Source organism: Salmo salar, chromosome ssa20 (genome assembly GCF_905237065.1).
Source record: "Salmo salar chromosome ssa20, Ssal_v3.1, whole genome shotgun sequence".
Lineage (NCBI taxonomy): Eukaryota > Metazoa > Chordata > Actinopteri > Salmoniformes > Salmonidae > Salmo > Salmo salar.
Genome location: NC_059461.1, coordinates 44,524,031 through 44,546,287, shown reverse-complemented (window position 1 = coordinate 44,546,287; position 22,257 = coordinate 44,524,031). Strand labels below are relative to the sequence as shown.

At 45.2% G+C, this 22,257-nt stretch overlaps 1 protein-coding gene across 4 annotated transcripts in view; it reads left to right on the top strand.

The window, feature by feature from the left end:
• The window catches only part of ece2b (endothelin converting enzyme 2b), a 77,954-nt gene that overhangs the window by 12,141 nt on the left and 43,556 nt on the right, over nt 1–22,257 (top strand). For 3 of the 4 annotated variants that reach the window (XM_014161965.2, XM_014161964.2, XM_014161966.2), the window contains one exon: nt 7,939–8,022. In XM_014161965.2, the coding sequence (XP_014017440.1) occupies nt 7,939–8,022 (84 nt within the window). Of the gene's footprint in view, nt 1–3,412; nt 3,517–7,938; nt 8,023–22,257 lie in introns of those variants that run through there. The other variant, XM_045703346.1, reaches the window with a different exon arrangement.

Below are 22,257 nucleotides of genomic sequence, written 5' to 3'. Positions count from 1 at the left end.
TAAATGGAATTGTATCAAACATGTGTTTCAGCCATTATTATAAGCCATTTCCCCCTCAACAGCCTCTACTGTTACCCTATCTTCACATCACTGAGTTTCGGGTCTGTGTACTGGTTTGTCCTCATACAGTAAATTAGAAATATTAGTAAGTTAGTTGAGCCTTGTCTGATCCAGAATTGCCCATAGGGCGTTATATACAACATTCATCTCAGGGATATTGTCATCAAAATTGAACTGGAATTACAAAATATGATGAGTAAGGCATAAAATAACAATAATTGGCTTTTTCAACTTAAATGTATTCTATACATACTGTACATTCCACTAGTAAGTATGTGTCAGGAACGGTTAATAGGGCAGGAGCATATCTCCTGTTTCTGTAGTATGAGGTAGCTTCATATACAAGTATCCCCCTGGACAGGATGCTAGTCAACTACGAAGTTACTCCACATACAGGGTTCGTCAAATGTTTAGAAACTGTTTACGTCTCATACAGAGTTCTGGGGAATTGTTTCGCAGGCGCTGTCCTACTGGCACCATTGCGGTCTCATTTCCAGTAAAGCAGCCCCACATGTTCAGCGTCATCCCCGTTCCTCTGACCCAACCTGAACACTCCAGCTGTTCCACCAACAGCCTTTGTGATTGGCGCTCCACAGCTGTTTTGGACCACCCTGTAGCCAATGAGACTGCCCTGGAGACGGCCCCAGAACACATTGCTTTAATTTTTCATCAAGTGCCGGATGTCACGTGACCGGCTCTTCTGGTGGTTTCCGTGGCGACGGTACTCCGGGGGGGGTCACAGTTGTTTGAATTCGAGTTCCACAGAGAGGGCACATAATTTGACAGAAAGGAGGAGAAGAGCCTTTGTCATCATTAGCTTGTCTTTCACGGTAACAGACTGATTGATTCATAGTTAGGCCTCATGAAGGGACTGCCTGTCCTCCTTGGCCATGGACCCATCTCCAGAAAGTATATGATGGTGGTAATAATAATGACAAAACAACAGGATCACTATTCACTACAAATGGCTGTGGAGATTTACTGCATTGCTTTGTTTGTGGTTGCTTTCATAATGGGAACCTCTATCCTACATAGTGCACTACTTTTGTAGGGCTCTGGTCTAAAGTAGTGCACTAAATAGGAGATAGGGTGTAATTTGGCACGCAGACTGGGTCTTATACCAGGCCACAGTTTAAGATCTTATAACAATACACCCACTACCTAGGCAATGAAGTGTGCTCAGTATCTATAGTATCGGGTTTTGTTGATGGACTCATAGGCTCTTACTGTGTAAGATGCCGTGGCTTTTGGAAGAGACTAAGGTTTACCAGGCATACCATGAATAAGGCCTCCCGAGTGGCGCAGCGGTCTAACATGCTGACCACACCACTCGCGTCGCAAAATAAATTTACACATACATGTTATTCAATCACTGCACCCACACTGCATGCGGGCGTCAGCGAGCGTCTGCGTGCCCAGGCGCTAAAATAGAGATTGGTTCTATTTGTGATGCTCAACGCGCTGCAAGTCCGGCCTCTCCCATCTCCTCATTTACCCACGTGCCATCTTCTCATCGGTTTTTAGGAACATATACCCACGTGGGTGATTAAAAGATGAACTTAGGTCCACACTCCGGTAGGTTGTAGTAATGCTGTAAATTTGGTTGCCAACCGCCATATAAAGTCCAAAGAAGAAAAAGAAGCCTTAAGGAAGGTTGAGAGATGATGAGAAACGGTTGACCTTTTTACCTGTGGATTAATTGTCGGAGTTAGCAAGCTAGCTAGCTAAATTGCCATAAATGTTTAATCCTTTTTGACCTGTCCCCAAATTAATATAATTGGTTCAGAGTTTGTTTTGATATTTCAACCTGCGTGTCCTGATCGCTTCTAGAGTGGGTGAACAAAATCAATGTGCGTCTGGTTTGGTCAGCATGTAAGGCACTGCATCACAGTGCTTGAGGCGTCACTACAGACACAGGTTTGGTCCCAGGCTGTGTCACAGCCCGCCATGACCGGGAGACGGTCACAGCATGAGGCGGCGCACAATTGGCCCTGCGTCGTCCAGGTTAGGGGAGGATTTGGCCGGACGGATTTCCTTGTCCCATCACGCTCCAGCGACTCCTTGTGGCGTGCCGGGCTCCTGCAAGCTGACTTTGGTTGCCAGATAGTGTTTCCTCCGACACATTGGTGTGGCTGGCTTCTGGGTTAAGCAAGAAAGTGTGTCAAGAAGCAGTGTGGCTTGACAGGGTCGTGTTTCGGAGGACGCATGGCTCTTGACCTTTTCCTCTCCCGAGTCCGTATCCAATTGGATATCACGAAACTGGGGAGAAAAAGGGGTAAAAGTACAACAATAACAAAAAATAATAATAATACCATGAATAGAGCTGACATGATTCCCTACTCTGTATGTATGCACAGCAAAGGACAATAGTCTGTTTTGTGAGGATGGCTATGGATTGGATAGGAGGGGATGAGTTGTGAGGGGAGGGGAGGGGAGGAGAGAAGATGAGAGAGGAACATGGTCAGTGGGTGTGATGTGGGCGGATGAAAGGAAGGTTTTGTAACCTATTAGAAAGGTCATACAGAGAGTACTTTGCGTGCAAGTGTGTGTGTAAATGGGTCTCAGGGTATTTTCGTAAAAGTAATCTATAAGGAACCATTTCTTGATTCAGATGTACTATTTTGAGGATGTGGGTGTTGTCATAAAGAAAGAGAGAGCCAGAACAAATATCATTCACCTACTCTGTATGTGTGTGTGTCTGTGTGTGCGTGCGTGCGTGCGTACATGCGTGTAGGGCCATTCACTGTAGAAAAAAGAATGCTAGTCTGTTTTTTTTTACAGATGGCCATCCACAAAGCTCAGTGCCACACCATCCCATTTATCCCATCAGGTCAATCAATAGCCAATAGCAGATGGCTTTAATGGGTTGCCATTGTTTTCTCCTCTGTATTGTGGCCATTGCCTTGGTGCACACACATACACACCATTATCAATAGGCCATCATCGTCACGATAGAAACTTAGTTGGTTTCCTTAGTAGCCTGAGCTGTTATCCTCATCCATCAGTTTACAACAAGAACACTAACCCAGTCTTATCTATAACCAGTCTCTGTATCTATTCTACAGCACACACACTCTCTCTGTGTCACACATACACACATTCACATACTTGCACGCATGCACGCACGCACACACAGACAGACAGACACACACACACACACACACCACCAATTACGCACCACTAATACCCTCTGTATTGCGGTTCCCCTTTTGTTAGTCATGTATTGGTTCCCTCCAGCCACCCACAACACCAGCATCATACACTGAATCTCCTCCCTCCCTGACAGCCTTCTGCTTTATGACTCTAACTTCTCTTCCCATCCCGTTCATTATTAACCTGGTGAGAAGGGTCTGCTGGGAGGCAGGCTGTGGGAAGGAGATCAAGGGAGGAACATCATCAGGTGGGGACCAGAGTGAGAATAGCTACAGAGAGCAAGTGTGTGCGTGACTGCTTCTGGTGAGGAACTGTTGTTCTTTTATGTCTCTTTAAACTAGTGTGCTCCCCTTAGTTTGTCTTGTCTTGTCTTGTTATACACAGGTTTGGGATTTGTTGGTTTTGTTACGTGTGTTGTTTTTAGAGGAGATTATTTAGATGGGGCTCGCTGGTGACATCCAGAACAATGCAGAGGAAGATGCTAGTTGCATGTGTGTGTGTGTGTGAGAGAGAGCGAGAGAGAGAGAGACAGGGGAGTATGTCTAAAGGACAAACTTACTAAGCAGAAGGTTTTCCTGTTGGTTGGTGTGACAGTGACATGTGACAGTACAATATGATTACAGTGCGAAGCTAACAGATGTAAATGACCAAATACCCAGGAAAAGCTCTTCTCGGAAAAAGAGAAATGTCTCCTAAAAATATCGACACAGGTGAGAGAAAGAGAAATTAAAAAGGGGATATGGGACATAGTGTGTCAGGTGAATTAGTGTAATATCCCAGCGGGCAAAATCGGTTGCAATTACATTTTTATGATGTCATCTGTTGGATTGGATACTAGTTGTATATGGACGTTTTGTTAACGTCCTTTTCTGGTTGTAATCTTGTTATCTGACCTGATAACAACCAAAATATAATGTCTTTCACATGACTTCTTGATCTCATAATGAAACAGACATCTTAAGCTGGTTGTTGCAGAAACCTAATTGGCTGTTATATAAACTCAGCAAAAAAAGAAACGTCCCTTTTTCAGGACCCTGTATTTCAAAGATAATTCGTAAAAATCCAAATAACTTCACAGATCTTCATTGTAAAGGGTTTAAGCACTGTTTCCCATGCTTGTTCAAGTAATCATAAACAATTAATGAACATGCACCTGTGGAACGGTCGTTAAGACACTAACAGCTTACAGGCGGTAGGCAATTAAGGTCACAGTTATGAAAACTTAGGACACTAAAGAGGCCTTTCTACTGTCTCTGAAAAACACCAAAAGAAAGATGCCCAGGGTCCCTGCTCATCTGCGTGAATGTGCCTTAGGCATGCTGCAAGGAGGCATGAGGACTGCAGATGTGGCTAGGGCAATAAATTGCAATGTCCGTACTGTGAGACGCCTAAGACAGCGCTACAGGGAGACAGGACGGACAGCTGATCGTCCTCGCAGTGGCAGACCATGTGTAACAACACCTGCACAGAGTTGGTACATCCGAACATCACACCTGCGGGACAGGTACAGGATGGCAACAACAACTGCCCGTGTTACACCAGGAACGCACAATCCCTCCATCAGTGCTCAGACTGTCTGCAATAGGCTGAGAGAGGCTGGACTGAGGGCTTGTAGTCCTGTTGTAAGGCAGGTCCTCACCAGACATCACCAGCAACAACGTTGCCTATGGGCACAAACCCACCGACGCTGGACCAGACAGGACTGGCAAAAGTGCTCTTCACTGACGAGTCACGGTTTTCTCTTACCAGGGGTGATGGTTGGATTCGCGTTTATCGTCGAAGATATGAGCATTACATCGAGGCCTGTAGTCTGGAGCAGGATTGATTTGGAGGTGGAGGGTCCGTCATGGCCTGGGGCGGTGTGTCACAGCATCATCGGACTGAGCTTGTTGTCATTACAGGCAATCTCAACGCTGTGCATTACAGGGAAGACATCCTCCTCCCTCATGTGGTACCCTTCCTGCAGGCTCATGCTGACATGACCCTCCAGCATGACAATGCCACCAGCCATACTGCTCGTTCTGTGCATGATTTCCTGTAAGACAGGAATGTCAGTGTTCTGCCATGGCCAGCGAAAAGCCCGGATCTCAATCCCATTGAGCACATCTGGGACCTGTTGGATCGAAGGGCTAGGTCCATTCCCCCCAGAAATGTTCGGGAACTTGCAGGTGCCTTGGTGGAAGAGTGGGGTAACATCTCACAGCAAGACCTGGCAAATCTGGTGCAGTCCATGAGGAGTTGCACTGCAGCACTTAATGCAGCTGGTGGCCACACCAGACACTGACTGTTGCTTTTGATTTTGACCCCCCTTTGTTCAGGACACATTATTCCATTTCAGTTAGTCACATGTCTGTGGAACTTGTTCAGTTTATGTCTCAGTTGTTGAATCTTATGTTCATACAAATATTTACACGTTAAGTTTGCTGAAAATAAATGCAGTTGACAGTGAGAGGACATTTCTTTTAGTTTAGTTTATTTTCAACCAGAAAACCAGTTTACAACCAGAAAGTGTTGTCATACATTTTTCCAGCTGGAATGATTCTTACAGGGTGTTTCCAAACTGGAGCACATTTCAAAAGGGACACTTTGTGCTTATGTCAGTTGTGCCCTTTCTGAACCTTGTTGATGAGTAATGTTCTCATGGAGACAATGGCTCATTACGAACCTCCCCACTTTAGGATCTAAAAGGAACAGGTCACAGATGGAACCTAACATTTACCTTTAGAGAGAATGTTGTTTAGATGAGTTGAGAAGTTTATTGTTTGAGCTCGTCTTCCATACATGTCATTCCAGCATGGGGGCATTCTTAGACAGTGTCATACAGAGTGTTACGCGGAGTGGAACAGGGAAACCCAAGAGCAAACTCAGATGAGGAGACTGGGATGAAGTAACAAAGGTATTTATTGAAACACAGGGGGAAGATGGAGTGGAGGCCAGAGGAAGCTCGGGCGGGTTGCAGGAAACCAGGTGCGGAGGCTGAGGTTGGAGCGAGAGGGGTTGGGACAGGGTAAGCAGGTCCGGAAGGGAATCCAAGGGAGCAGTAAAGTGGGGAATCCAGAGCAGAGTAGCAGGATGAGGAGACGTGGGACTGGAGACAGGGACCAGAGTCAGAGCAGGCGAACTGTAGCGGAGAGGAAAACCGTGTCAGGCAAGGAAAACAGGCACAACAGGTTAACATGATCTAAATAGTAACAAACGGCTAGAAACGTAGACTGACTGAGCAGCGATTACGATCTGGCAGTGTGGAAGTGGCAGGACTGAGTATTTGTAGAGGTCTTGATTATGGAACAGGTTGCAGCTGGTGGGGATCTGCTCTGACTCCAGCACACCTGTCTCCACCCACACGATCACACACACAGAGAGAGAGGGAGAGGGTACTGGGGGAGTGGCGGCAGGTCAAGGAGACACAGGATGAGCAGTAGAGGGTGTGGCAGGAGCAAATGTAACACAGAGACTTATGGAGTTATCTGTGTGATGAGGAGAGTGCTTTTAAGTAGATGAGGTATATGGACACCTGCTCGTCGAACATCTCATTCCAAAATCATGGGCATTAATATGGAGTTGGTCCCCCCTTTGCTGCTGTAACAGCCTCCACTCTTCTGGGAAGGCTTTAAACTAGATGATGGAACATTGCTGCGGGGACTTGCTTCCATTCAGCCACAAGAGCATTAGTGAGGTCAGGCACTGATGTTGGGCGATTAGGCCTTGCTCGAAGTCGGTGTTCCAATTTATCCCAAAGGTGTTCGATGGGGTTGAGGTCAGGGCTCTGTGCAGGCCAGTCAAGTTCTTCCGCACCGATCTTGACAAACCATTTCTGTATGGACGTTGCTTTGTGCACGGGGGCATTGTCATACTGAAACAGGAAAGGGCCTTCCCCAAACTGCTGTCACAATGTTGGAAGCACAGAATCATATAGAATGTCATTGTATGCTGTAGTGTTAAGATTTCCATTCACTAAGGGGTTTAGCCCGAACCATGAGAAACAGCCCCAGACCAGTATTCCTCCTCCATGAAACTTTAAAGTTGGCACTATGCATTCGGGCAGATAGTGTTCTCGTGGCATCCGCCAAACCCAGATTCGTCCGACGGACTGTCAGATGGTAAAGCATCACTCAAAAGAAGAACGCTCCAGAGTCCAATAATCTTTGTTATATTCAACCTAGCCATGAATGAGGAAGTTAATTAAACACAGGGATTTGGATCTATCCCCTGGTGCTTCTGTATTTAGTCTGCTGCTCTGTTCTGAGTGGGAGTTGTCTGACTCAGTTCACGGCTACCCATAAGATGACCATGCTAAAAAGGACCGGGTAGTCACTAAATAACCATACTACAAAGGACAGAAATGACTATCATCTGAAAGTTTCACCAAGCACATCAAGATCAGGCCGTACACACACATACTCCTGTGTTCTGTGTTCCATCACCAAACATACACACACCTTAGTGTGGGAAGAGAGGTTAATGCAGTGTGACGGAATGGCAGAGATGAGAAACTGCAGGGGGGTGTCTCTCCCTTTTCCTTTTTCCTCCCTTTCTCCCTCTCTCATGGGTGGCTTGGTTGTTTTCTCTAATACATTCCTACATTCAAAGACGGTACGGATGTGAAGTCCTGTCACTTCTCTGCCCTGCTTACTCTCTATTTCCTCTGGTGAAAACACAACTTAGTTTTTTATTTCTCTCCTACTATTACTGGTGCTAACTCTCCTTTCTTCCTTCCCCATGCAGATGTCCAGCTACAAGCGTGCAACATTTGAGGAGGAGGCGGCAGACAACCCAGCTGATGGGGCCATGTCTCCGGACAGTGTGGAGGTCAGCCTGAGCTCAGTGGTTGATGTGGGGGGAGGGGGGGCAGAGGTCAATGGAAATGGAGGAGGCTCCACACAGTGTCAGTCTGTTATTAGGGTGAAGTTGACCTAGACGTGGATCCTAGGTCCATTTAGCATTTTCCCCACTAATGGTTAAGGTACAGTGAGGGAAAAAAGTATTTGATCCCCTGCTGATTTTGTACGTTTGCCCACTGACAAAGAAATGATCAGTCTATAATTTAAAATGGTAGGTTTATTTGAACAGTGAGGGACAGAATAACAACAACAAAAAATCCAGAAAAGCACATGTCAAAAATGTTAGAAATTGATTTGCATTTTAATGAGGGAAATAAGTATTTGACCCCCTCTCAATCAGAAAGATTTCTGGCTCCCAGGTGTATTTTGTACAGGTAACGAGCTGAGATTAGGAGCACACTCTTAAGGGACTGCTCCTAATCTCAGTTTGTTACCTGTATAAAAGACACCTGTCCACAGAAGCAATCAATCAATCAGATTCCAAACTCTCCACCATGGCCAAGACCAAAGAGCTCTCCAAGGATGTCAGGGACAAGATTGTAGACCTACACAAGGCTGGAATGGGCTACAAGACCATCGCCAAGCAGCTTGATGAGAAGGTGACAACAGTTGGTGCGATTATTCGCAAATGGATGAAACACAAAAGAACTGTCAATCTCCCTCTGCCTGGGGCTCCATGCAAGATCTCACCTCGTGGAGTTGCAATAATCATGAGAACAGTGAGGAATCAGCCCAGAACTACATGGGAGGATCTTGTCAATGATCTCAAGGCAGCTGGGACCATAGTCACCAAGAAAACAATTGGTAACACACTACGCCGTGAAGGACTGAAATCCTGCAGCGCCCGCAACGTCCCCCTGCTCAAGAAAGCACATATACATGCCCGTCTGAAGTTTGCCAATGAACATCTGAATGATTCAGAGGACAACTGGGTGAAAGTGTTGTGGTCAGATGAGACCAAAATGGAGCTCTTTGGCATCAACTCAACTCGCCGTGTTTGGAGGAGGAATGCTGCCTATGACTCCAAGAACAACATCCCCACCGTCAAACATGGAGGTGGAGACATTATGCTTTGGGGGTGTTTTTCTGCTAAGGGGACAGGACAACTTCACCGCATCAAAGGGACGATGGACGGGGCCATGTACCGTCAAATCTTGGGTGAGAACCTCCTTCCCTCAGCCAGGGCATTGAAAATGGGTTGTGGATGGGTATTCCAGCATGACAATGACCCAAAACACACGGCCAAGGCAACAAATGAGTGGCTCAAGAAGAAACACATTTAGGTCCTGGAGTGGCCTAGCCAGTCTCCAGACCTTAATCCCATAGAAAATCTGTGGAGGGAGCTGAAGGTTCGAGTTGCCAAACGTCAGCCTCGAAACCTTAATGACTTGGAGAAGATCTACAAAGAGGAGTGGGACAAAATCCCTCCTGAGATGTGTTCAAACCTGGTGGCCAACTTCAAGAAACGTCTGACCTCTGTGATTGCCAACAAGGGTTTTGCCACCAAGTACTAAGTCATGTTTTGCAGAGGGGTCAAATACTTATTTCCCTCATTAAAATGCAAATCATTTTATAACATTTTTGACATGCGTTTTTCTGGATTTTTTTATTGTTATTCTGTCTCTCACTGTTCAAATAAACCTACCATTAAAATTATAGACTGATCATTTCTTTGTCAGTGGGCAAACGTACAAAATCAGCAGGGGATCAAATACTTTTTTCCCTCACTGTACCTAGGGGGTACTTCACCCCAGAGCATTGTTACACAGAATCTGGGTTTAAGCTGCCGTTAGATTAGCCCAACGATCAGAAACAGAAAGTATGAAAGTATGATGTTATTTTATTTAGCAGACAATGGATTTTTCATGCGTTTCTCTCGCGTTCTCTTGCATTTGGTCGAAGCATTGCAAAGTTATCTGAGGATAAGCTGTCTTTGAAGTGTCATCATAAACTGTCAGAACTAAATGTAATCATATACACGTCCAGTGACACATAGATGTACAGTACTGATTTTAGAGAGAACATTATTCTAGATGTCTGAAGTGTGTAGAAAGTTCAGCCGATTATCACTGCTGATAAACAGTAGTAATATATTACCTTTAGACATGTAATGTGTGCAGAGCCTGTGGAACAGTGGTAACGCTCCTGGCTAATCACAGAAATTGACATTAAGGGTTGCTCTATTGTCTGGAGCAATTGAACCGAGCAGTTGCGCAAGTTGAGCCTGCTCTGTGATTTTCACATGGGGGGGCCTGATAAAAAAAACTGAAAACCAAACAGCAAAGGATTCCAACAACCTAAAACTATTCCTCCCCATTGTTTAAGATAGACAATTTATGGCATTTATGGCAGTTGGGCAAGATGAGCCTGCTCTGAGAATTGTTTTACTGATAACAACCAAAATACAAATACTTCCAGCACTGTTTTGTCTAATTCCTATGTGTAGGTGAATACACTGAGTATACAAAACATCAAGAGCACCTGCTCTTTCCATGACATAGACTGACAAGGTGAATCAAATCACATTTTATTTGTCACATGCGCCGAATACAACAGGACCTTACAGTGAAATGCTTCCTAACTATAGCGAGGTTATATACAGGGGGTACCGGTACAGAGTCAATGTGCGGGGCACAGGTTAGTCGAGGTAATTGAGGTAATATGTACATGTAGGTAGAGTTAAAGTGATTATGCGTAGATAATAACCAGAGAGTAGCAGCAACGTAAAATAATAGTCTGGGTAGTCATTTGATTAGCTGTTCAGGAGTCTTATGGCTTGGGGTAGAAGCTGTTAAGAAGCCGTTTGTACCTAGACTTGGCGCCCCGGTACCGCTTGCCGTGCGGTAGCAGAGAGAACAGTCTATGACTAGGGTGGCTGGAGTCTGACAATTTTTAGGGCCTGGTATAGAGGTCCTGGATGGCAGGAAGCTTGGTCCCAGTGATGTACTGGGCGGTATGCACTACCCTCTGTAGTGCCTTGCGGTCGGAGGCCAAGTAGTTGTGCCATACCAGGTGGTGATGCAACCAGTCATGCTCTCGATGGTGCAGCTGTAGAACAGTTTGAGGATCTGAGGACCCATGCCAAATCTTTTCAGTCTCCTGATGGGGAATAGGCTTTTCCATGCCCTCTTCACGACTGTCTTGGTGTGTTTGAACCATGATAGTTTGTTGGTGATGTGGACACCAATTACTTGGTCTCAACCTGCTCCACTACAGCCCCGTTGATGAGAATGGCGGCATGCTCGGTCTTCCTTTTGCTGTAGTCCACAATCATCTCCTTTGTCTTGATCACGTTGAGGGAGAGGTTGTTATCCTGGCACCACACGGCCAGGTCTCTGACCTCCTCCCTATAGGCTGTCTCATCGTTGTCGATGATCAGGCCTACCACTGTTATCTCGTCAGCAAACTTAATGATGGTGTTGGAGTCGTGTTTTGCCACGTAGTCATGGGTGAACACGGAGTACAGGAGGGGACTAAGTACACACTCCTGAGGGGCCCCTGGGTTAATTAAGGATCAGTGTGGCGGACGTGTTGTTGCCTACTCTTACCACCTGGGGGTGGCCCATCAGGAAGTCCAGGATCCAGATGCAGAGGGAGGTGTTTAGTCCTTGACAGTTGGTCCACGCATGCTTTGAGTACATGCCCTGTTAATCCGTCTGGCCCAGCTGCTTTGTGAATGTTGACCTGTTTAAAGGTTTCGTTCATATTGGCTACCAAGAGCATTATCACACAGTCATCCAGAACAGCTGGTGCTCTCATGCATGCTTCAGTGTTGCTTGCCTCGATGCGAGCATAAAAGGCATTTAGCTCATCTGGTAGGCTCGCGTCACTGGGCAGCTCGCATCTGGGTTTCCCTTTGTAGTCCGTAATAGTTTTCAATCCCTGCCACATCCGGCGAGCGTCAGAGCCAGTGTAGTAGGATTCAATCTTAATCCTGTTTTGACGCTTTGCTTGGTTGATGGTTCATCTGAGGGCATAGCGGGATTTCTTATAAGTGTCCGTATTAGTCTCCCAATTCCTTAAAAGCGGCAGCTCTACACTTTAGCTCAGTGCGGATGTTGCCTGTAATCCATGGTTTCTGGTTGGGATATGTACGAACGTTCACTGTGGGGACAACGTCATTGATGCACTTATTGATGAAGCCAGTGACTGATGTGGTGTACTCCTCAATGCCATCAGAAGAATCCCGGAACATATTCCAGTCTGTGCTAGCAAAACAGTCCTGTAGCTTAGCATCTGCATCATCTAACCACTTCTTTATTGACGAGTCACTGGTGCTTCCTGCTTTAGTTTTTGCTTGTAAGCAGGAATCAGGAGGATAGAATTATGGTCAGATTTGCCAAATGAAGGGCGAGGGCGAGCTTTGTACACGTCTCTGTGAGTGGAGTAAAGATGGTCTAGAGTTTTTTCCCTCTGGTTGCACATTTAACATGCTGGTAGAAATTAGGTAAAAAGGACTCCTGTTTTAAGTTTCCCTGCATTAAAGTCCCCGGCCACTATGAGCACCGGCCTCTGGATGAGCGTTTTCCTGTTTGCTTATGGCCTTATACAGCTCATTGAGTGTGGACTTAGTGCCAGCATCAGTTTGTGGTGGTAAATAGACAGCTATGGAAAATATAGATGAAATCTCTCTTGGTAAATAGTGTGGTCTACTGCTTATCATGAGATATACTCAGGCGAGCAAAACCTCGAGACTTCCTTAATATTATATTTTGTGCACCAGCTGTTATTTACAAATATACACAGACCCCCACCCCTTGTCTTACCGGAGGCAGCTGTTCTATCTTGCTGATGCAGCGTAAACCCCATGAGCTGTATTTTATCCGTGCCATTGTTCAGCCACGACTCTGTGAAATATAAGATGTTACAGTTTTTAATATCCCGTTGGTAGGATATTCGTGATCGTAGCTTGTTTATTTTGTTATCCAATGATTGTACATTGGCTAATAGGACTGATGGTAGAGGCAGATTACCCACTCGCCGTCAGATTCTTACGAGGCACCCTGACCTACGTCCCCGATATCTGTCTCTTTCCCATGCGAATGATGGGGATGTTGGCCTTGTCGGTTGTCTGAAATAATTCCTTTGCGTTCTACTCGTTAAAGAAAAAATCTTCATCCAGTACGAGTTGAGTAATCGCTATCCTGATATCCAGAAGCTCTTTTCGGTCATAAGAGATGGTGGCATAAACATTATGTGCAAAATATGTTAGAAATAATGCGAAAAAACACACACAATTGGGAGCCCGTAAAACGGCAGCCATCTCCTCCGGCGCCATTCAGTCTAATCCAGGTGAAAGCTATGATCCCTTATTGATGTCAGTTGTTAAATCCACTTCAATCAGTTTAGATGAAAGGGAGGAGACAGGTTAAAGAAGGATTTTTAAGCCTTGAGAATTGAGACATGGGTTGTGTATGTGTGCCATTCAGAGGGTGAATGGACAAGGCAAACAATTTAAGTGCCTTTGAACAGGGTATGGTTGTAGGTGCCAGGCGCACCAGTTTGTGTCAAGAACTGCAACACTGCTGGGTTTTTAAAACCTGTTTGGGATAGGAGGCAGTATTTTCACGGCCGGATAAAAAACGTACCCGATTTAATCTGGTTACTACTCCTGCCCAGAAACTAGAATATGCATATAATTAGTAGATTTGGATAGAAAACACTCTAAAGTTTCTAAAACTGTTTGAATGGTGTCTGTGAGTATAACAGAACTCATATGGCAGGCCAAAACCTGAGAAGATTCCATACAGGAAGTGCCCTGTCTGACAATTTGTTCTCCTTCTAGGGCATCTCTATCAAAAATACAGCATCTCTGCTGTAACGTGACATTTTCTAAGGCTTCAATTGGCTCTCAGAAGGTGCCAGAAAGCGGAATGACGTCTCTGCAGTCTCTGGGCGAAAAAAAGGAGTTGTTGTGAGTGGTCTGGCAGGGAACAATGACAATGGAGTGCGCGTGCACGAGACGACTCCATGTTTTTCTTTCAGTCTATGAATGAATATAACGTCCCCCGGTTGGAATATTATCGCTATTTTACGAGAAAAATAGCATAAAAATAGATTTTAAACAGCGTTTGACATGCTTCGAAGTACGGTAATGGAATATTTTGAAATTTTTTGTCACGAAATGCACCCGCGCGTCACCCTTCGGATACTGACATGAACGCACGAACAAAACGGAGCTATTTGGATATAACTATGGATTATTTCGAACCAAAACAACAATGTTGTTGAAGTAGAAGTCCTGGGAGTGCATTCTGACGAAGAACAGCAAGGGTAATCCAATTTTTCTTATAGTAAATCTGAGTCTGGTGAGGGCCAAACTTGGTGGGTGTCAAATTAGCTAGCCATGATGGCCGGGCTATGTACTCAGAATATTGCAAACTGTGCTTTCACCGAAAAGCTATTTTAAAATCTGACACCGCGATTGCATAAAGGAGTTCTGTATCTATAATTCTTAAAATAATTGTTATGTTTTTTGTCAACGTTTAGCGTGAGTAAATTAGTAAATTCACCGGATGTTTGCGGTGGGTATGCTAGTTCTGAACATCACATGCTAATGTAAAAAGCTGTTTTTTGATATAAATATGAACTTGATTGAACAAAACATGCATGTATTGTATAACATAATGTCCTAGGCGTGTCATCTGATGAAGATCATTAAAGGTTAGTGCTGCATTTAGCTGTGGTTTTGGTTTTTGTGACATATATGCTTGCTTTGAAAATGGCTGTGTGATTTATTTTTGGCAGGGTACTTTCCTGACATAATCTAATGTTTTGCTCTCGCTGTAAAGCCTTTTTGAAATCGGACAATGTGGTTAGATAAAGGAGAGTCTTGTCTTTAAAATGTTGTAAAATAGTCATATGTTTGAGAAATTGAAGTTATAGCATTTTTGAGGTATTTGTATTTCGCGCCATGCTATACAATTGGATATTGGTGAGGCGTTCCGCTAGCGGAACATCTGTCCCTAACAGGTTTTAACAGTTTTCCGTGTGTATTAAGAATGGTCCACCACCCAAAGGACATTGTGCCAACTTGACACAACTGTGGGAAGCACTGGAGTCAACATGGGCCATCATCCCTGTGGAACTCTTTTGGCACCTTGTAGAGTCCATGCCTCGATGAATTAAGGCTGTTCTGAGGGCACAAGGGGGGGGGGTTCAACTCAATATTAGGAAGTTGTTCCTAATGTTTAGTATACTCATTGGATTTGGCACTTCTGGGTATAAATGACTAATTTACATTTTCAAGCAAGTTATCATAATCTTCGGCAACCAAAAAATACTCCTGGTTTGCCCTATTGGGAATTGCCGTTCAGACTTAAATGTCAATCCCTGAGTCACATATAATACCCCCATTTTACATTTAAATAAAAAAAATTGTCATTTAGCAGACACTCTTATCCTGAGCGACTTACAGTTAGTGCATTCATCTTAAGACGGTAAGGTGGGACAAATACATATCTCAGTCATAGTAATTACATTATTCCTCAGAAAAAGCTATCAGCAAATTCAGTTCTAGTAATTTTACTTATATTTTTAATCCCCACCCGAGACCGGGGTTCAATCCCCACATCCACCCTTCCTAAGTGCAAAACAATGTCCTTTTTGAAACTTTTTACATTTTCTTAAACTACACTAAATTGATAATTCAAAGTAGTCCCTCGTGAAAGACTGACTGCCAAATCGAGAGCTGGCCTGTGCTCTTGCAAAATTGTATTCTCCGTTCCAAGATTAACTTAATAGTGATATTTCATTCATTAGAAAGTCGCTCGGAAAGAGGAATGGAGGGTTAAAAATATACTGCTCAAAAAAATAAAGGGAACACTTAAACAACACATCCTAGATCTGAATGAAAGAAATAATCTTATTAAATAAATTTTTCTTTACATAGTTGAATGTGCTGACAACAAAATCACACAAAAATAATCAATGGAAATCCAATTTATCAACCCATGGAGGTCTGGATTTGGAGTCACACTCAAAATGAAAGTGGAAAACCACACTACAGGCTGATCCAACTTTGATGTAATGTCCTTAAAACAAGTCAAAATGAGGCTCAGTAGTGTGTATGACCCTCCACGTGCCTGTATGACCTCCCTACAACGCCTGGGCATGCTCCTGATGAGGTGGCGGATGGTCTCCTGAGGGATCTCCTCCCAGACCTGGACTAAAGCATCCGGCAACTCCTGGACAGTCTGTGGTGCAACGTGGCGTTGGTGGATGGAGCGAGACATGATGTCCCAGATGTGCTCAATTGGATTCAGGTCTGGGGAACGGGCGGGCCAGTCCATAGCATCAATGCCTTCCTCTTGCAGGAACTGCTGACACACCCCAGCCACATGAGGTCTAGCATTGTCTTGCATTAGGAGGAACCCAGGGCCAACCGCACCGGCATATGGTCTCACAAGGGGTCTGAGGATCTCATATTGGTACCTAATGGCGGTCAGGCTACCTCTGGCGAGCACATGGAGGGCTATGCGGCCCCCCAAAGAAATGCCACCCCACACCATGACTGACCCACCGCCAAACCGGTCATGCTGGAGGATGTTGCAGGCAGCAGAACGTTCTCCACGGCGTCTCCAGACTGTCACGTCTGTCACATGTGCTCAGTGTGAACCTGCTTTCATCTGTGAAGAGCACAGGGCGCCAGTGGCGAATTTGCCAATCTTGGTGTTCTCTGGCAAATGCCAAACGTCCTGCACGGTGTTGGGCTGTAAGCACAACCCCCACCTGTGGACGTCGGGCCCTCATACCACCCTCATGGAGTCTGTTTCTGACCGTTTGGGCAGACACATGCACATTTGTGGCCTGCTGGAGGTCATTTTGCAGGGCTCTGGCAGTGCTTCTCCTGTTCCTCCTTGCACAAAGGCGGAGGTAGCGGTCCTGCTGCTGGGTTGTTGCCCTCCTACGGCCTCCTCCACGTCTCCTGATGTACTGGCCTGTCTCCTGGTAGCGCCTCCATGCTCTGGACACTACGCTGACAGACACAGCAAACCTTCTTGCCACAGCTCGCATTGATGTGCCATCCTGGATGAGCTGCACTACCTGAGCCACTTGTGTGGGTTGTTGACTCCGTCTCATGCTACCACTAGAGTGAAAGCACCGCCAGCATTCAAAAGTGACCAAAACATCAGCCAGGAAGCATAGGAACTAAGAAGTGGTCTGTGGTCCCCACCTGCAGAACCACTCCTTTATTGGGGGTGTCTTGCTAATTGCCTATAATTTCCACCTGTTGTCTATTCCATTTGCACAACAGCATGTGAAATTTATTGTCAATCAGTGTTGCTTCCTAAGTGGACAGTTTGATTTCACAGAAGTGTGATTGACTTGGAGTTACATTGTGTTGTTTAAGTGTTCCCTTTATTTTTTTGAGCAGTGTATATATACAGTGCATTCGGAAAGTATTCAGACCTCTTCACTTTTTCCAATTTTTTTATTTTACAGTCATATTCTAAAATGGATTTAAAAAAGATATATTTTTCTCTCATAAAAACAGTTTTTTCTAAAATATTCTAAATTTATTCCAAATAAAAACAGAAATACCTAATTTACGGAAGTATTCAGACACTTTTCTATGGTACTTGAAATTAGGTTCAAGTGCATTCTGTTTCTGCAACTTTATTGGAGTCCACCTGTGGTAAATTCGATTGATTGGATATGATTTGGAAAGGCACACACCTGTCTATATAAGCAGTGCTGTAAAGTAAAGTATGTTGTAAATGACTATTGTTGCTGGAAACGGCTGATTTTTTTAATGAAATATCTACAGTTGAAGTCGGAAGTTTACATACACCTTAGCCAAATACATTTCAACTCAGTTTTTCACAGTTCCTGACATTTAATCCTAGTAAAAATTCCCTGTCTTAGGTCAGTTAGGATCACCACTTTATTTTAAGATTGTGAAATGTCAGAATAATAGTAGAGAGAATGATTTATTTCAGCTTTTATTTATTTCATCACATTCCCAGTGGGTCAGAAGTTTACGTACACTCAATTAGTATATGGTAGCATTGCCTTCAAATTGTTTAACTTGGATCAAACATTTTGGGTAGCCTTCCACAAGCTTCCCACAGTAAGTTGGGGGAATTTTGGCCCATTCTTCCTGACAGAGCTGGTGTAACTGAGTCAGGTTTGTAGGCCTCCTTGCTCGCAAACGGTTTTTCAGTTCTGCCCACAAATTTTCTATGGGATTGAGGTCAGGGCTTTGTGATGGCCACTCCAATACCTTGACTTTGTTGTCCTTAAGCCATTTTTCCACAACTTTGGAAGTATGCTTGGGGTCATTGTCCATTTGGAAGATCCATTTGCGTCCAAGCTTTAACTTCCTGACTGATGTCTTGAGATGTTGCTTCAATATATCCACGTAATTTTCCTGCCTCATCATGCCATCTATTTTGTGAAGTGCACCACTCCCTCCTGCAGCAAAGCACCCCCACAACATGATGCTGCCACCCCCATGCTTCACGGTTGGGATGGTGTTATTTGGCTTGCAAGCCTCACACTTTTTCCTCCAAACATAATGAAGGTCATTATGGCCAAACAGTTCTATTTTTGTTTCATCAGACCAGAGGACATTTATCCAAAAAGTACAATCTTTGTCCCCATTTGCAGTTGCAAACCGTAGTCTGGCTTTTTTATGATGAGCAGCCTTTCAGAGCAGCCTTGCTAAGCAGCCTTTCAGGTTATGTCGATATATAGAACTCGTTTTACTGTGGATATACGCTGTGCCTGTTTCCTCCAGCATCTTCACAAGGTCGTTTGCTGTTGTTCTGGGATTGATTTGCACTTTTCGCACCAAAGTACGTTCATCTCTAAGAGACAGAACACGTCTCCTTCCTGAGTGGTAGGACGGCTGCGTGGTCCCATGGTGTTTATAGTTGTGTACTATTATTTGTACAGATGAATGTGGTACCTTCAGGCGTTTGGAAATTGCTCCCAAGGATGAACCAGACTTGTGGAGGTCTACAATTTTTTTGGGAGGTCTTGGCTGATTTCTTTTGATTTTCCCATGATGTCAAGCAAAGAGGCACTGAGTTAGAAGGTAGGCCTTGAAATACATCCACATGTACACCTCCAATTGACTCAAATGATGTCAATTAGCCTATCAGAAGCTTGTAAAGCCATGATATCATTTTCTGGAATTTTCCAAGCTGTTTAAAGGCAAAGTCAACTCAGTGTATGTAAACTTCTTACCCACTGAAATTGTGATGCAGTGAATTAAGTGAAATAATCTGTCTGTAAACAATGGTTGGAAAAATTACTTGTGTCATGCACAAAGTAGATGTCCTAACCAACTTGCCCAAACTATAGTTCAGTACAACAAGAAATGTGTGTAGTGGTTGAAAAACTAGTTAAGGACTCCAACCTAAGTGTATGTTAACTTCCGACTTCAACTGTACATAGGCGTACAGAGGCCCATTATCAGCAACCATCACTCCTGTGTTCCAATAGCATGTTGTGTTAGCTAATCCAAGTTTATGTTAGCACATCTGAAAACTGTGGTCCTGACTAAAGAAGCAATAAAACGTGCCTTCTTTAGACTAGTTGAGTATCTGGAGCATCAGCATTTGTGGGTTCGTTTACAGGCTCAAAATGGCCAGAAACAAATGACTTTTCTGAAACTCGTCAGTCTATTCTTGTTCTGAGAAATGAAGGCTCTGCCATGTGAGAAAGTGCCAAGAAACTGAAGCTCTCGTACAAGGCTGTGTACTACTCCCTTCACAGAACAGCGCAAACTGTCTCGAACCAGAATAGAAATGCAACGGTTGTCGTCGGGGATAGAGTACCAAAACGCAGCAGGAATGTGGATGCTCATCTTGTATTTATTTTTAAATAAAGAGAACACCAAAACAACAAAACGAAGAACTCACAAACAACAAAACAGTATTGTCGGGCTCACACAGGCAAAACAAGAAACAATCTCTCACAAACACTTAACCAAACACATACCCATATATTGGACTCTCAATCAGAGGCAACTAGAAAACACCTGCCTCCAATTGAGAGTCCAACCCCAATAAACTAGACATAGAAATACAAAAGACTAGAGACCGCATAGAAATACAAACCTAGAACATAACCCCATAAACAATAAATGAAACACCCTACTACATAAATCACCACCCCGAACCACAAACAAAATACCCTCTGCCACGTCCTGACCACACTACAATAACAAATAACCCTTATAATGGTCAGGACGTGACAGTACCCCCCCCCCCCCTAAAGGTGCCGACCCCGGATGCACCTCATAAATAAACAAACCCCCCCCCCCCCAAAAAAAATCCCCCTAAACTAAAGGGAGGGAAGGGAGGGTGGCTGCCGTCACCGACGGCACTTGTGCTACACCCCCCCTCCCCAAACCACCTATACAGGAGGTGGTTCTGGCTCCGGCCTACTGTCCTCCAGAATGCAGACAGACTTGCTCAGTTTCGGGTCGTAGGCAGACTCCCATCGTTCTGGATCGTAGGCAGACCTCTTCCGTTCCACACCGTAGGCAGACTCATTTGATACACAGTTAATCATATTTATTGCCGGGTCACAGGCAGACTCCCTCGGTTCCGGGTCACAGGCAGACTCCATCGGTTCCGGTCTAGACACTGTTGCCGGATACTCTGGACTGCACACTGTTGCCGGATACTCTGGACTGCACACTGTTGCCGGATACTCTGGACTGCACACTGTTGCCGGATACTCTGGACTGCACACTGTTGCCGGATACTCTGGACTGCACACTGTTGCCGGATACTCTGGACTGCACACTGTTGCCGGATACTCTGGACTGCACACTGTTGCCGGATACTCTGGACTGCACACTGTTGCCGAACTCTCGAGGCTGGGCTGATGCACTGGAAGCCTGATGCGTGGTACTGGTACTGGATGTGCCAGTCTGGGGACACGCACCTCAGGGCTAGTGCGGGGAGCGGGAACAGGCCGAGTCCGACTGGGTTGATGCACTAGAAGCCTGATGCGTGGTGCTGGTACTGGAGGTATCAGCCTGGGAACACGCACCTCAGGGCTAGTGCGGGGAGCGGGAACAGGCCGAGTCGGACTGGGTTGACGCACTGAAAGCCTGATGCGTGGTACTGGTACTGGAGGTATCAGCCTGGGAACACACACCTCAGGGCTAGTGCAGGAACAGGCTGAGTCGGACTGGGTTGACGCACTAGAAGCCTGATGCGTGGTGCTGGTACTGGAGGTATCAGCCTGGAAACACGCACCTCAGGGCTAGTGCAGGGAGCGGGAACAGGACGAGTCGGACTGGGCCGTGGAGGCGTACTGGCGGTCTCGAGCGCAGAACTGGCATCGCTCTTACTGGCTGGATGCGGGGCGCTGGTACTGCGCGTACTGGCCTAAAAATACTTGGCCTCACCACAGTACCCATTACCCCGAAGCACGGGACCTGTCCAGTCACTGGTTGCCCAGAACAGGTACGGGGATTTGGCCTGGGGCTCAATCCTCGCCCAGCCAAACTACCCGTGTGCCCCCCCCAAAAAAATGATTGGGGCTGCCTCTCGGGCTTAAACGCCAGTCGTGTTCCCCTGTAGCGTTCCCCGTCTTCGCTCCACTTCCTCCATGGACCTTCTCCGGCCATAATCTCATCCCACGTCCACTTCTCACGATCGTCCCTCCGTTGCTTGGTCCTTATTTGGTGGGAGATTCTGTAACGGTTGTCGTCGGGGATAGAGGACCAAAACGCAGCAGGAATGTGGATGCTCATCTTGTATTTATTTTTAAATAAAGAGAACACCAAAATAACAACACGAAGAACTCACGAACAACAACACAGTCTTGTCAGGCTCACACAGGCATAAACAAGAAACAATCTCCCACAAACACTTAACCAAACACATACCCATATATAGGACTCTCAATCAGAGGCAACTAGAAAACACCTGCCTCCAATTCAGAGTCCAACCCCAATAAACTAGACATAGAAATACAAAAGACTAGAGACCACATAGAAATACAAACCTAGAACATAACCCCAAAAACCCGGAAATAATAAATCAAACACCCTACTACATAAATCACCACCCCGAACCACATAAACAAAATACCCTCTGCCACGTCCTGACCAAACTACAATAACAAATAACCCTTATACTGGTCAGGACGTGACAAGAAAGAAGAGTTGGAGGCCCTGGTGCACAACCGAGTAAGAGGACAAGTACATTAGAGTGTCTAGTTTGAGAAACAGATG